We start from the raw sequence: 16,995 nt of genomic DNA, 5'->3' as shown, positions 1-16,995 counted from the left end.
TAGTCTGACAGTCAGCACTGTAAGTTACAGTAATTATTTTTATCACAATCAAGTCAAAGCTACAGGGAAACCCACATCATGTCTATAGCTTAACATTCGGTGAAATGAGTGTCAGTCAAATGAGTCTTTCTACTATCGGAAATATCTGGGTATCTTTCTTCCACATTGCTCTAGTTTCTGCTTGAAAATTCTGATATTGTATGACTTTGTGTCTCTCTGTACACAGGACACTGTAGTCACTGGGTGTGGCGATTTCAGTGATCAATGTTACTCTTGTTTTCTTTTCTTGGACCACTATATCCAGTTTTCTAACATCTATCTTTTGAACTGTTGGTAATGGGTGATCCCATGTGATGTAGACCTAAATGTGTCTGTTTCTCCCAAGTGTTAAATGGACTTAGTAAACCAGAGTGTACGTAGCCCACTGTCTTGGGCCACCAGTATTAACCTTTCATCTCTTGATTGGAATTCACTTCTCCTTAACCACTCCTGCATTAGTTCCTAATCAACATGAGGCTCTTCCAGAAGATTTCTATACTTGCAACTATATTTATACATTTTCCACATTTCCTTGCCTTTTCATCTGGTCCTTCACCTTATATTCTTTCTTTTGTTTTTTGGTACATTCAGTTGCTGCCTGATTTTTATATATATTTGGTTTGATTTCCATTCCTGCCTGACGCCAAAATGCTTCTGCTAGGTTAAGCAGAGAAGTCATCTTAAATTTATTCTCCTCATGTTTCTAAACTTTCACTACATTTGGGTCTCGTGAGGTCAGCAGATATGTGCGGAGTCCCACAACTGCAGATCTACACATGTAATCAATTTCAAGGAAGGCCATCCCTCCTTCGGAACAGGGGATATATAATCTTGGTATGCACTGATTTTTATAGATCATTTGGGGAGCATGAAGCAGCCTTCCTGTTTTAATATCTAATCTATCCAACACATTTTGGGACCGATCAATCACTCCAAAAATGTAAGTTAGTACAGGAACAGCAAATTTATTTTTAGTTTGAGTTTTGTTCTTAGATGTCAACGCTGTTTTCATGATTAATTTAAGTCTTCTAAAGTATTCCTTAGTAAGTTTTACTCACATTTGTTCATGCTTTATTGTTGATTCTTCATCAATTCCATAGTATTTATACACTCCCTCTTGTTCAAGTTCTTTTATATCATATTCTTGTCCCAAACTGATGTTTTCCTGGTGCTGCAGTTTTCCTACTTTAAAGGTTGCATTTGCACATTTATCAAGGCCAAATGACATTCTAATATCATCTGAAAAGGTTTTGACAACCTGCAGCTGTGCTTTCAGTTCCTCATCTGATGAGCTATACAGTTTTAAATCATCAATAAAGAGAAGATGAGAAGTCTTTAGACTTTGCTGTTTTCTGGGAGCCAAATTGTAGCTATGGCCTAAGATGTTAAGTAGACAGCTTAATGGGTTAAGGGCTAGGCAAAATAGCAACAGTGACAGAGAGTCACCCTGGAATATCCCCCTTTGAATTTTTATCCCTGGGATAACAATGTGCCCTTTATCATGGCTTAGTTGCAAAATTGTGTGCCATTGTTTCATGGTCACTGTGATTTAGTCGGTCAGTATAAGGTATATCTTATACACTTTTAAGCACTCTTTTATCCATGAATGTGGGATACTATCAAATGTTTTTTGTAGTCAATCCATGCCATACTTAAATTCTTCCGCTGTTTACAGTTGTCCACTATGACTTTATTTAACAATAAATGATCTTTTATTCCATATGGCTTTCTTTTATTGCCCTTTTGTTCTAGTGCCATAATTAAGTTTTCTTCTACATGACTATAAACTCTGTCGGCATCAATTCACGTGTATAGTTTATGTGTCATTGGAAGGCGAGTTCTTGGTCTATAATTTTTGGGGTAGCTTGCAGGTTCACTCTTAAGTAGGAGCATTGGTTTACCTATTGTTAGCCAGGTTGGTGTCAGTTTGGGGTGCTCATATAAATAGTTCTTACTCATGGCTAAGTCTTCTTGCAAAGATGTTAACACTTTTAACCAAAAGATAGGTATTGTATCTAGCCCTGGGGTTTTCCAATTAGAGGCTTTTCTTAACTTTGTTTCAACCTCTCTGGCTGATACTTCATCCTATTTCATATCCAGTACCTTTAAACTTCTATTCTTTCTTTTACTTCTTTTATCCGTTTAGCATCCTTGTAGTGTTCCACAGGATCTTCACAAAGTCCTACAGCACCAGAGAGAGAAAAAGAGACTTTGAGTAGATTAAGTACCTCTGCTTTGCTTTTTATTGTTTGTTTTTGCTAGCTGCAATATTCTGACCACTTTTATATTAACATTGCTACTTATCTGAACTGTTTTAGAAATCTAATACTGTTTGCACTTTAAATTATCATGTTTTAAGTATTTTTCATCTATTTAACTGTAAAGGGCTACATACTCAAGTGCAATAGCCTGTTTTCTGTGTTAAAAGTGTTTTTATTGCTGTATTTGCTTTAACTTAAAAAAAATCCTATCCCTCTAGTCGTTTCCCACCTTTCTAGAATTAGTTAAAACTGGTTTTCAGATTTTGCTGAATTCTGGGCTATTTGTAAGTTCCTGTGCTGCTCAGACCTTTCTAAGATAGAGGGAGGCTTCTCTGTTCATCACTGAGAATGGTGAGCTTTGAAACAGCCTATCTGTTGCTGGAGGAGTGGCTTCAGCTCAGGAACTGCAGTTTTATTGGCCATTTGGGGCTATTTCTATCCCTTTCATCTTTCTGTTTAAAAAAACATGTTTGCTTGGATTTTGCACTTGTATTACCTCAGCAAGAGCCTGCCTGGGAGTCCTGCAGAGTCCTACAGCAGCAGAGAAAGAAAAGGAGACATTGAGTGGATTAAGTACCTCTGTTTTGCTTTTTATTGCTTGTTTTTGCTAGTCGCATTATTCTCCCCATTTTTTTATTAACGTTGCTACTTATCTGAACTGTTTTTGAAATCTAATAATGTTTGCACTTTAAATTATAATTTTTAAGTGCTTTTCATCTGTTTAACTGTAAAGGGCTACACGCTCAAGTGTGATAGCCTGTTTTCTGTGTTAAATGTGTTTTTATTGCTGTATTTTCTTTAACTTTTAAAAAAATCATATCTGTCTACTTGTTTCCTGCCTTTCTAGAACTATCAAAGTCTGTTTTTCAGATTTTGCTGAATTCTGGGCTGTTTGTAAGTTCCTGTGCTGCCCAGACCTTTTTAAGATAGAGGGAGGCTTTTCTGTTCATCAGTGAGAGTGGTGAGCTTTGGAACAGCCTATCTGTTGCTGGAGGAGTGGTTTCAACTCAGAAGCTGCAGTTTTATTGGCCATTTGGGCTATTTCTATCCTTTTCATCTTTCTATTTAAAAACCCATGTTTGTGCATTTTTTGCACTTGTATTACCCCAGCAAGATCCTACCTGGATGTCCTGCAGAGTCCTATAGCAGCAGAGAGAGAAAAGGAGACTTTGAACCTCTGTTTTGCTTCTTATTGCTTGTTTTTGCTAGCCTCATTATTCCGCACACTTTTTTATTAACTTTGTTACTTATCTGAACTGTTTTTGAAATCTAATACTGTTTGCACTTAAAAAGTGTTTTTCATCTGTTTAACTGTAAAGGGCTACACACTCAAGTACGATAGCCTTTTTTTGTGTTAAAAGTGTTTTTATTGCTGCATTTTCTTTAACTTAAAAAATCCTATCCCTCTACTTGTTTCATTCCTTTCTAGAACTAGTAAAGTCCAGTTTTCAGATTTTGCTGAATTCTGGGCTGTTTGTAAGTTCCTGTGCTGCCCAGACTTTTCTAAGATAAAGAGAAACTTCTCTGTTTATCCGTGAGAGTGTTGACCTTTGGAACAGCTTTTCTTTTGCTGGAGGAGTGGTTTCAGCTGAGAAACTGCAGTTTTATTGGCCGTTTGAGCTATTTCTATCCCTTTCATCTTTCTGTTTAAAAACCCATGCTTGGGCAGATTTTGCACTTGTATTACCTTAGCAAAAGCCTGCCTGGGTATCCTGCAGAGCCCAACAGCAACAGAGAGAGAAAATGAGACTTTGAGTGGATTACATACCTCAGTTTTGCTTTTTATTGCTTGTTTTTGCTAGCCGCATTATTCTGACTGTTTTTTTATTAACTTTGTTACTTACCTGAACTGTTTTTGAAATCTGATACTGTTTGCACTTTAAATTATCATTTTATTAAGTGTTTTTCACCTGTTTAACTGTAAAGGGCTACACACTCAAGTGCAATAGCCTGTTTTCTGTGTTAAAAGTGTTTTTATTGCTGTATTTGCTTTAACTTTTTTAAAAAAAAACAAAAAAATAAAAAAATTCTACCCTCTACTTATTTCCTGACTATCTAGAACTAGTAAAGTCCATTTTTTAGATTTTCCTGAATTCTGTGCTGTTTGTAAGATCCTGTGCTGCCCAAACCTTTCTAAGATAGAGGGAAGCTTAGCTGTTCATCAGTGAGAGTGGTAAGGTTTGGAGCAGCCGATCTGTTGCTGGAGGAGTGGATTCAGCTCAGAAACTGTAGTTTTATTGGCAATTTTGGGCTATTTCTATCCTTTTCATCTTTTTAACAACTCATGTTTGCGTGGTTTTGCGCATTGCGCAGTGCCGTTTAGCTACCATTAAACTATTCCTGGCGCCATAAAGTCTGCTCTTCAATTTTTCCTTAGAACTAGACAGTTTATTTAGTTTTAGCACATGAATCTGCTTCTTCGAGCTCAGCAGTTGCTCAGTACTTGTTGTAAGCATTAAATATCTACAAATTACTACAGCACTCGACCTTCCTCATTACCTAGAGGAAAACAGTTTTTGTATTTACTTTCCTCATTTGCCTAGAGGAAAATAGTTTTTTATTCAGGCATGTCCAAGGGTCAGCTCCCGGGTTTTTATCCTGTCTTCCTGATTAATCTGGGCATCATGGGGCAATGTAACACTTGCCTTATGTACACAGACAACCCTCTACTCCTACCACCCAACACTACAACCTGTGAGAGATGCACTTATCTAGCCAAATTGGAGGCAAAGCTCTCACCATCCAAGACTGAACTCATCAGTCAAGAGGAGAACATTAACACTTGCACCATACCACACTCATCACATAGTCTCACTAAACCTACACCACCAAAGCCCACACATAGAAACACTAAAACATTTGCAGAGGCTGTCAATAATAATCTTCCCAAGCAACAGAGACTGCCAAAGCGGAAATGCAGGCAACCTCCACCACTCAACACAACCCAAAAAACACATAACCCACAGACTCAGTGTGCCACTCAACCACAGCCCATAAGGCAAAACAACGTACTCAACACATTAGTCATAGGTGACCCTACAGTCAGGCACACTGATGTTCCATACACCAGACTAAACAAGAAGGTTACTGTTAGCTGCCTGTCGGGTGCCAGGATCCGCCACATAACCCACTCACTCAGGTCACTCCACAACATGTACAACTATGACTCTGTCATTGTCCATATTGGTGTGAATGACCTGAGACATACCTCCCTGGACTACAGGAAAAGAGACATGGAAGAGCTCTCTGATCTTGTAATCAAGGCAGGTATGACTCTAGCCCTGAGTAGCATCCTACCTTCGCCCAGAATGATAATGCAGTACAAGGACAAAATGATTGACTTCAACGATTGGCTAAGGTTCTGATGTCATTCTAATGGATCCAGTATCTATCTGCCTGGGACGACATGGTCGATAGGCCACAATGCTTTGCCAGAGATGACCTACACCTGTTGCCCGTGGGATTCCGGATACTGGGTATGGCTCTTGCCGCCCCTATAGTGCCTTTTTTAGGCAAGGTTCAAATAACAAACCCACCACCCTAACAGGTACAGGCAAGCAAAAACTGAGGGTAATGCTACTCAGTGCTAGAAGTCTAAACCTCAAAATGCACTCATTCGAGGCACTCCTCAAAATGGAGAACATTGATATCTGTACAGTGACTGAAACCTGGTTCAAGGCTCAAGAGAGCACACCTGCATTACTACGCTATAACTCATACCATACCTTTCGGCCATCTAACTTGGACCGGAACACCAAAGGTGGAGGTGTGTCCATATTCATTAAGGATATCCACACGTCCAGTCTAGTTGTCCAACATAATGCATCTGAAATTATCCAAGTGCAACTAACTCTTGCTACAGATCCCCCACCATGCCCCAGGATTCCCACTCCTCTTCTCTTGATGTACTGGAAAATTATAGGGTTCAACCAAACACCTTAATAATGGGAGATTTCAACTACCCCACCTGGGAAAACTACTCATGTACCAACTCCTTCACTCAATGCTTTCTAGAATTCATAAATTCCAGTGCCTTGGATCAACTTATCCGCACCACCACCAGGGGCAACAATATCCTAGACCTAGTCATTACCAACATGAGTGACTGGTGTTCCACACCTGAAGTCAACTCCTCATTGGTCAGATCCAACCATAAGCTAGTCACCATAGATATCCACATATCGCCCCCACCCCTCATTAATGAAACCACTGTAAAAAATTTCTCCAAAGCCAACTTCATCCTTCTTAAGACAGAAGTGGCAAAGGTCACGACACCCATGCAGATGGACAATACAGTTATGACTGCAGAACCCTACATGAATGCACTCTATAAACACTTACACGACTGCATGGATCATGCTATCCCCAACAGAACCAAGACGCTATCCTCCAAAAAAAGGAAGCCAATCTGGTGGTCCCCTGCTATAAGCAAACTCTAAAACAGAAGGAAAAAACTGTTGCAAAAGAGAGTAAAATCCCATGAGTGGAGGGGCTCTCTGATCAACCTTAGTAAGAAGCTGAGATCCCTCATTAAATCCTCCAAAGCCACCTATGAAATCAAGGTTGCCACTGATTCCTAGGACAACCACAAAGCATTCTATAGCTATGTCAAGAATCTCAGTGGCAATGCCCAGATCTGCTCTGAGTTACAGCACAATGGCACAAAATTCACAGAACCAACTGATATCGCCAGCATTCTAGCTGATAGGTTGAGTGGTAACTTTACCCCCTCTCATCCCTAAAGGGTGCATATCTATACTGGAAGAATGCAGAGCTCCTGCAATCACAACTGTGCAGGTAAAAACTAAACTCTCCAAAGCCAAGAACACAGCATCCATAGGACTGGACAACATCCCAGGCTGCATTCTACACAAACTTCAGAATGAACTGGCCCCCTACCTAAGCACCATGTTCAGTCATAGCCTCACGTCAGGCTTTTTACCCATTGAATGGTGCACAGCAATAGTTATACCACTCCACAAAGGGGGGAGCCAACATGGACCCCAGAAACTATCGCTCTATTAGCCTGACCAGCCTGGTCTGCAAGACCATGGAACGTATCACCATGGACCTCATAACCAAAGACATTGGTAACCTCTAAATACTGGAACCCACCCAGTTCAGGTTTGTGAAAGGCAGATCATGCCTCCTGAACCTGATTGACTTCTTTGAAACAGTCACCAAAGCTGTAGACAAGGGTAAAGCAGTTCACACAGCCTATCTTGACCTCACCAAGGCTTTCAACACCATCCCCCATTCTGAAATTATAGATAAACTCACTAAAGTGGATATAAATCCATACATCACAAGATGAGTCACCAACTGGCTCACTGACAGAACCCAAACTGTGAAAGTTGCAAACTCTAAATCTGACTTCTAACCAGTGACAAGTGGAGTGCCACAGGGTTCAGTCCTGGGTTCTCTCCTGTTTGGTATCTACTTCTCTGAAGTATGGGCTAATACAGAGGGCCACTGGCTGACTAAGTTCAGAGATGACTACAAAGTAGGTGCCGTAGTCGAGTCCCCAAATGATGTGGACATCCTACAGAAGGGCCTTACTGAGACAAATGCCTGGTTTCAGAGCCATGGCATCAAGCTCAATGCCAAAAAGTGCATTGTCACCCCCTTTGGAAAAAAACTCTGTACCCATGAATTATCACATAGGCGGCAGTCCACTTAATGCCAAAGGAGTGATAAGATACCTTAGGACTCAGGTGGACAGTAGTGTCTCCTTTGATAATCACATCATCACAGTAGTCAGGAAGTCCTTCTATGTGCCACACCTCATCTCGAAAGGGTTCTCATTCAGGAAAGAAAAGATGTCATTGTTCCCCTCTACTCTGCTCTCATTAGACCCATTATTGAGTACAACGTCCCTTTTGGAATGTACCTCACAAGACATCTGCAACAGCTGGAAAGGCCACAGAAGTACCTCACAAAGAGGATTATGAGACTCAAACAGATGCCCTTCACTGACCGTCTCAAAAAACCCCAGCTTTACTGCATAGCATATCGCCTACTCCAAGATGATCTCTGTCTAACATATAAAGCTATTTCAAACCCACAGCTTTTGGCCATGCTACACCTAAAGAAACCCCAGTCCCTCCGAGATGCACACTCTAGGGACATAAACCTTATCACCACAATAAACAGGACATGCTGAAGGGATAGATTCCTGTCCCAGAAATTTCCCACACTCTGGAGCAAGCTACCTATCTATGTCAAGCAAAGTTTCTCATTAGCACTCTTCAAGAAAAATTTTGATGAGTGGATGAGAAATAGGAAATTCACCCTGGGGATCACTTAACTTTCTTGGGTGGCGAAAGTCAGAGAACCTTGTTGGCTAGGCTTACGTAGGCTCTAGGGCCAATAGCCTAGTACCTACCTATGAACCTATGATGCAGCTAGCTATATTGTGTACACCAAAATACTCACCATGATTACTGGTCCATTAAATACAAATGCACTTGTGCCTGGCATACAGGTTGTGGAATGCAGCTTTGAATGAATATACAAAAGAAACACGACCATTATAAGTATACTTTTGTAAAAGTATTTAAGTTATCCTCAGAAAACAGTGTGTACTGTACACTGCATGATGGTATAAAGCATATTTTGATCCTGTTGTATGGCATGTGCATTTATATACTCTTTTCAAAATGTTTATTATTAGAATGTCACTGAAAAATGTCTAACAAATTACAAAGGGTATATAATTTAAAAACATACATCTATCAGTAACTCCAAAGTTAAAAAAAATCTGAAGGTCAGATATATTTGCCATTTTTTTAGATGTTTACTTAATCCAGTAGGAGTACCTTAGACATTAGGTTATGAAGGTATATGCATATATTTAAACCAGAAAATATTCAACAATTTACACAATTTGTAACATTGCAAGCAATTCTAGGCTGTGTCATTTGCTTGTTGGCACTCAGGTAGTAAAACTATGTGACTATGTGAAGGTTTTTTTTTTTTAAAAAAACTCACTCAAATCCTTTCAGGGGGACAAATTGTTCTGTAGAAAATATAGCATTTCTAAGAAATGATAACACTGATACAACACAATGTTCTTTCTTCCCATTTCTGTACAATAAATGTCATAATGTGTTTAGAGTGCACTGCACCTAGTCAGTGATTTTTTTCCTGGTAAGCAAACAGATAATTTACTAAACTAGGAACTGACATTTTGTATAGATAATAGGCTTTGACTTACTCCATTTCTGCACCGAGAAAGGCATGTGTTTTATTTGCCCTTTAGAGACTTTTAACTCTCAAATAAATTTTGTTAGTTGCATGCATCTATGGGACCAGTGTGATGTGAAATATTTCTAAAGCATCATATAACAGAGTGTTCCACACAGTAAGAATACAAATTAACCTAAAAATAAGAAAAAAACAGCTTTGTACTTATTAAATATCAGGATATGTAGAATAATTTAGTTTTGACTGCCTCACTGAACTTTCTTTTCTTTTTTTTTTTTTTTTTTTTTTTGTTTATTCACAGGGCTTAAATAATGTTCTTGCAGTAGATTTTCATTACAAAAAGGATTTTATTTACTGGATTGATTCCAGTAGACCGAATGGCAGCAGAATTTATAGAATGAACATGAATGGAAGTGACCTAAAGGTAAAAACTTTGATGTTGAACTGTCATTAAATTATTATTAGTCACTGTGTGTGGGTAACATAAACATAATTATGTTTCTTGCTTCATAGAGAAATTAAGTCTATACAAATCTATCTGTTTATAGTATGGTTAATATGCGGCTTTCCAGATGAGCAGCTAAAGTTTTGAAAATCTAAGTGACCAGTAAGAGAATAACCATGTCTCTTATAGGTTTGTAGTTTTATAGGAGATTACTAGGCTAATGGCTTACAAGCCCTTACAAGCCTAACCAATATAACCTGAACTTACTCAATATATGGCTCCTGGGAGCAAGAAAATGGCATGGATTTATGCCTATGCCTTGAGTGTCTTACAGATCACCCCTGTCCATCAGGGGCTTAGGCACTACCCCAGGTGTGAATCTGTGATTCCCCAGCCATTGTTCCAAATTGTGTTTGAAGAGGGTCAAGGAGGGGCTCTGCTTAATGTGAATAGGAAGCCTGTTCCAAAGAAGGGGGAATCTCTGAAAGAAATATCTGCCTGTCCAACGTATTTTGTTTGAGTCACTGCCTAAGTTTTGATGACCAGATTGGGTGACCCTCATGCTATTTGATTTGTGAATGTGTAGCAGGTCCAACGGGGATGGATTTGTGAGTGTCTTGTAGGACAGGCATAGGTCACCCTTTAATAGTTGGTAAGAGACAGAGTAAAGGGATAGGACTTTTAGTCTATTCACATAGGACATGTTGTTTATACCCTGTATGTGCTTTGTGAGGAATGTCTGAGGTTCAGCCAGCTGCTATATGTTCCTAGTCAAGTACATGCCAAATGGAGCATTGTACTCGATCACTAGTCTAATGAGGGCTGAGTACAATGGTACTATAATTTCCTTAGATCTGAATGCCATACTTTTAATTATAAGTTGTGACACATAAAATGACTTTTTCACCAATGTGGACACATGGCAGTCAAAGTTCAAGCTACTAACTGTGTACTTACATATCTCACCTCTGCAGCCACTCTTAGGAGTATGCTATTGATGTTTTAATTTTCAGGGACATTTGACTTCCCAAAGGGTATGATAATGCATTTTTCACATTTAGTTTTAGGCCATGGCTCTGCCACCAGTCATTTGTCTGATCTAGACCCTCCTAAAGAATATCTACATCACTGGGGATTCAATGATTGCCCCAGCTTGCAGTTGTTGGCAAATTTTGTGATCCAGAAGCCTTCCACACGCTGCAGCATGTACAAAATCAATACGTCACTTCAGGGAATTGCACTTGCAATTGTGTATATGCAGAGAAGGAATCCATTCTCTTCTTATTATCATGTGGCAATACAGAATTAACATGTTATAAAAATTATAATAGTGGAAATGTATATGACTTAATTGATTTAAGTCCCAGCATATTAATGCCAAACTCAACAAAAATTATTTAAATATGTCAAGTATAATGAAGAAAATATCAGTTTGCAAAATGGCTCTGTGATGCACTAAAATGTAATGTAAAATAGCGATGTATATAATTCATAAAGTGCTTAACCTTACTGCATTGATTCAGTGAGTAGTTAGGATGCCCACACCCCAGCTAAGAAAACATAATAAAGCCAATAATGTTTTACTACCTTGGACATAGCCTGAATATGCGATTTTCCTGTAAAAGCCAAGTACTCTTTTTTTTTTCATACAGTGTGCTTCTGAAGTTTGTAGCGTGCAAGGGTTGATAACCCCCACACTACAGAGAACAGGGGTGTAAAGCTCCCCATGCTGAGACAAGTCTTTAAAGTATATTGATGTCTTAACATACAATCAGACACATTTTAAATGATATTCCATGATGTGTTTATACTGTCCCAGATATGCCAACAGCCATGTCAGGCAACGATGTAATTCATAGGTTCATAGATTAGTACTAAGCTAACTGCCCTTGCAAGCCATTTTAAGCCTAGCCAATTATCCCTTGTGAGATTCAAACCCTGCACCTTGTGCTTGTAAGGCAAACATCTTAACCATTAGGCCACCCGCCAACCCCAAATAAATATAATATAATAAATAATAAATATAATAATGTTTCTAGTATTTGTATACATCTCTGTGCCATACAGTGGCTGTAATTGTAAATCATAAAATTTAGGTTTATCTTCTTTCTGCTTCCAATTTTTAGCCAGATTTGTTTCTAAGTAGTATTGATCTTCCATAGAAGTAACTGCTTTCTACTTTTTTCAAGTCAATCATGGTGCTGATACATGTGACATACGGATGACTTATATGTGCCATACTGTTTCTCAGTTTCTTCTTTACCTTTTACCATTGTCTATATCTCTGTAGATCCTTAGTCATTCTGAGGAAAAAAATATTCTCTGTAATGGCTAATTTTCTAACTGTTCTCTTTCTGGTTTGAAGGCATGGTATTAATAAACATGCTGAAGAGTATTCGTTCTAGAACTGAACCTTGCAGCATACCGGTTCTTATTTTTTCTGGGTATGGGAGGGACTTATTTGTTTTAACTTAAAGGTTCTGTTTGTTAGATTGCTTGAGAACAATTATAACATTAAGGAAGTAAATCTTGAATGATCACAGGAGATGATAAGCTTTGTATGACTTAATGAGAGGAAGGCTGTTGTAAAGTGAAAGAAAAGGGCTCAAGTTAGTTGAACTTTGTTAATGGTAATGGAATATTGTCCAAACAAATGACACAACGGAGGAAATGATTCAGTACGGGGCTGAAAACTCTTGATAGAAGGAAGGAATTCAGGGTCTTCATCTCTGGTCATCACCTGCAATCTAGAAGTTCCACTGTAACAGCCACTTTCACTTTTGCTCATCCCAAAAACAGGGACTTGAAATAAGCCATAAAAATGCAGGAGGAAGCACATGCCTCTTAATGAAAAAACACATTCATAAGTACCTGTGACAGTAACTCCAATGATATGCATAACATGAAACCGTGGTGCAGAACCGTAAGTGGGGGGGGGGGATGGGGCAAAGGTGGCAACTTCCTTAGATGTTCATAGGTAGATAGGTAGGTAGGTAGGTATTAGGCTATTGGCCCTAGGGCCTATATAAGCCTAGCCAAACTGTACCCTGGCTTTTGCCACCCAAGAAAATTATTTTCCTGTTAAGGGTGATCAGCAGGAGCCAGTGGTGTAACAATTGCAGTCACAGGTGATGCTGTGAGGTACTCGGTATGAATGATGTGCTGATTTTTAACTGTAGCAAAAAGCTTGAGGCAGTTTCAGAAAATAGTAGTTTTTGTTCTTTAATTTTAAACAAAGTGTTTTCTTTTTTTAGAGAAGGTCTTCACCTTTAAACAAAATATTGTTTTCTGTCTTCAGCTTTTAAAGAAAGACTTTTTTTGTTCCTGAATTGAGGAGACACCAGTTCAGAGAACTGCACAGGACAGCAGATGATCTAACTATGTTTTCTGCTTTAATGAATGCAGGGGATTCATACATTCCGTTTTCAAGTCTGATGATTAGCATTCACTGATAAGTCACATCAGAGCAGGCATATCATCTTTGGCAGCTCTCCAAAAAGATACTTGAAGACAGGCACAAGTTGCTTCTTGCAATCAGGGGTACAGGGTTTGATTCCTTTCACCTCCATTTCTCTAATGTATGAGTCTGAGCATGTCACTCAACCATCTGGTAGTCTTGAGTCACCCCTGAAAAGGGACTTGTGGTTCAGTGGGCTTATGTGATTAAGAAATGGATAAAAAATGGTTCAAGAGTCACCATTGATATCAGTGTCACTATAGGGCATGAACACTATCTGGTGCCTATGTTAGTACCAAACTGTAGCTAGGTCATCAGGCATCTTGTTCACATCTCTGAATTGGTGCTCTTTTCAACTAAAAAAAAACTCTTATCTTCTTCTGAAACTTAAGTAAGCTGTTTGCTGTTAATGTGACAAGCAGTTTGCTACATTTAATCACTATACTGAACACTTCAGTGCACTTCGGTACTTCAGCCAAAACAGTTATTTCAGTATTGATGTTCATTTATGAAGCTCTTGATGCACTCCATCACCATCAGGACCTGAAGACCATGCCTCCGACAGCTTGCCCTTGGGGCAGCTGCCCATTTTATCCTGCACCAGTTAAGGCTGTGATTAACATTTACATCTGAAAGAGAATAATGCTGTATGTGGATTGTATATGCAATGCATAGCATTTCATGGCTAAGCAGCAACATGAAGCAAAGCAGTCTTCAAAACAAAATTAGTTCCTATTTTCTCTTTTCATTTTACAATTTCATTTTACATTATGTTATTTGAAATGGAAAACCTGCTGACAATTTCAGGCCAAGAAAATGGGCTTACTTCATTCACAGATGAATGCCATTCTATATATATGGTTTCATTTGCTAAATTCACACGATGTCATTAGCTCTGTCGGGTTAAAGCATAGAGAAAAATCTCCCATCATGCAGGACAGCATAACGCAGTGCTGTCAGCAATTCACATCCACGTCCACTTTCCAACTCATCACTAGTATGGTCACAGCCCCAGAGGACAATAGTAGGAACACTAAAAGTAAAAATGGTGCAGCCAAGCAGCTGATACTGAGCAGGAAGGCACACAACACGGAGCAAAAAAAGAACTTGTGGGTCATATTTCACTATACTACGACAAACATTATGTCCATGGAAATGTATAAGATGGATCCCACATAAATATAAAAAGATGGAGAAAATCTTCTTTAAAAACAAAAGCTGATTTCCTGAAACCTGTGTTAAAAGATAATCACTCATCTGAAATATTGCTGTCACTGTATTATCTGTACATACTGGAGAGAAGTAGATGAATATGCAATTTTAATGATCATTTTGATATAATAACCTGTATTTTGGCAATTATAATTGATATCCTTATATCTAAAGATAAGTCAGCCATGTCTACTAGAATAATATGCAGTATAAGTAAATAGCTTTAGTATTAAACATATTTGGTGGATGATTTTTATATTTTATTTAACATTTGTTTACTGGGAAAGTTGAACTTGGAATGAATCCAATTTTCAGTGGAGGCCCAGGGAGAAATGTTCCAGATGCAGGTCTTTGAATTGTGGGAAAAAAAACAGAGCACCCATAGGAAACCCATATGAACAACATGCAGACTCGACACAGGAGGCACCCCAGCCAAGAATCAAACATGGAACCTCTTGCTGTGAGATGACAGTGCTACCCCTGCACCACTGCGGCATCCAAGATGGATATATCATCTTGTTTCCCAGATATCTCTTGTAGGTATACATCCAAAGAATGACTGATTTCAAGGCATGTTATTTATACTTTATTATATTTGTCCAACAAAATACTTCATATTTAAGTAAAGTACTACTTAGGAACTATATTTCATTTGATAGCTGTAGTTTGATTTAACAACGTTGTAGTAAATTTGCATTGAAAGATGTGAATTTTGAATTAGTATGCAAATTGATAAATGAACAGGTGTGCAGTTAACATTATTGAAAAAACTGAAAATAATTATGTTATTAGATAGGACTGATTTGACTTTTGGACATTTTCGCCTTCCTTCTATATCTATGTTAACTGCTAAATGAATGTTCTTCATAGTGAAAATTTTGTTTTCTAAATGATAATTATATGCTAATCCTAACGTGGCACAAGCAACACTGAATACCTATGAATTTCTGTAACATCTCAATGGAAGTAAGTATACATAAGTCACAGACAGAAGCAATATAGATCATTGCAGTTATACAGTTTTTATGTTTAAAAAATGGTCATACTTGGTTGTAGTCTAAAACAGAATAAATCTTATTTGAAATATGTGTGCACAGGTATGTTTTATAAGCATCACACACACTGTCACTTACACACTAGAGTAAACTTTGATGAAGATAGTGTATTTCGATAAATCCGTGATTTGTGATACTGCAGAAGATCGGTTGCATGTAAAAAAATTCATTCGTGTCATTACAAAATGTCCTTTATAATTCATGTCACTTTTTCATAAGGACTAGAATAAGTTCTGAATTTGCCTCCACAGGTATTATAGTTGAGCATATTTCTTTCAGTCAGTTGTGTAGGGTCTAAAAAATAATGATTTACATTCCTGTTTATTGCTGTTTATTGGATTTACGTTATATCATTTAAAGATAACTAAAATTAAAATTAATGTATCACCTTATTATTTCAAGATAGAACTGTAAGATCCAACATTCATTTTGGTTTATGGGTGTTTACTGGGATAATGATGACAAGGGTCTTTTTAAGCCTGGCCATGCATCCAAAATCTCGGACAGGTTCTGTTACCCTTGATGTGTAAGCATGGGTTTGGGAGGTGAAACATTTACAAGCAGGCTGCCTGTGTCCATTACAAACATAGGTGCCAAGCCAGGGATGAATTTCCTGTTTTCCATCCAAATGTCAAAGTTACACTTGAGTTGGGTTAGGGAGGAACTCAGCTTCACAAGGACAGGGAACCTTTTCCAGAAAAGTGGTAGTCTTTGGGATACATACCTGCCTCTCCAGCAGGTCCTATTTATATCACAGGCAAGGTTTATGTTTTTAGAATGAGTAATACTGGTGCTGTTTATTTTTTAGATATGCAGGAGGTCCATCAGAGTAGAGTCTGACAATGCCTTGTATGCTAGGCAAAGAATACCCCTCAACAGTCTGCAGGAGATGGAATACAGAGATAGGGCCATAAGGTGGTCTGCACAGGACATTTTGCTTAGGCCCTCTATTCTTTTAGTGAAAAACCTCTGTGGATGTTTCAGTTGTTAGACATGCCTGGTTAAGTACATACCAAAGGGAACAATGACTTCCTTGGACTTAGATGCCATACCTTTGTGTATAAGTTGCACAACATAGAAAGATTTCCTCACTACTGTAGACACATGATGGTCAAAGGCTTGATTACTGAATATGTGTGTCCCAATGTCCTGACTACTGGGTCAGCTCTTAGGGGTGTGTTGCCAATATGATAGTTACCAGGGTGGATAACTTTCCAAAGGATACTAATATGCATTTCTTGGCATTTAGTTTTAATCCATGGCTCTGACACCAGTTCTTCATCTGTGTCAGCCCTTCCTCGAGAACATTTGTGTCAGTGG

General features: G+C 38.5%; 1 protein-coding gene across 1 annotated transcript in view; it reads left to right on the top strand.

Moving 5' to 3' along the window:
* The window catches only part of LRP1B (LDL receptor related protein 1B), a gene marked incomplete at its 5' end in the record, with an annotated part of 5,941,474 nt that overhangs the window by 3,917,878 nt on the left and 2,006,601 nt on the right, over window positions 1-16,995 (top strand). The window contains one exon of the mRNA XM_044073672.1: window positions 9,808-9,930. Coding sequence (XP_043929607.1) covers window positions 9,808-9,930 — 123 coding nt within the window. The remainder of the gene's footprint in view (window positions 1-9,807; window positions 9,931-16,995) is intronic.

Source organism: Protopterus annectens, chromosome 6.part0 (assembly GCF_019279795.1).
Source record: "Protopterus annectens isolate FY-2018-M chromosome 6.part0, PAN1.0, whole genome shotgun sequence".
Taxonomy (NCBI): domain Eukaryota; kingdom Metazoa; phylum Chordata; order Ceratodontiformes; family Protopteridae; genus Protopterus; species Protopterus annectens.
This window is presented reverse-complemented; position numbering and strand designations above follow the sequence as displayed.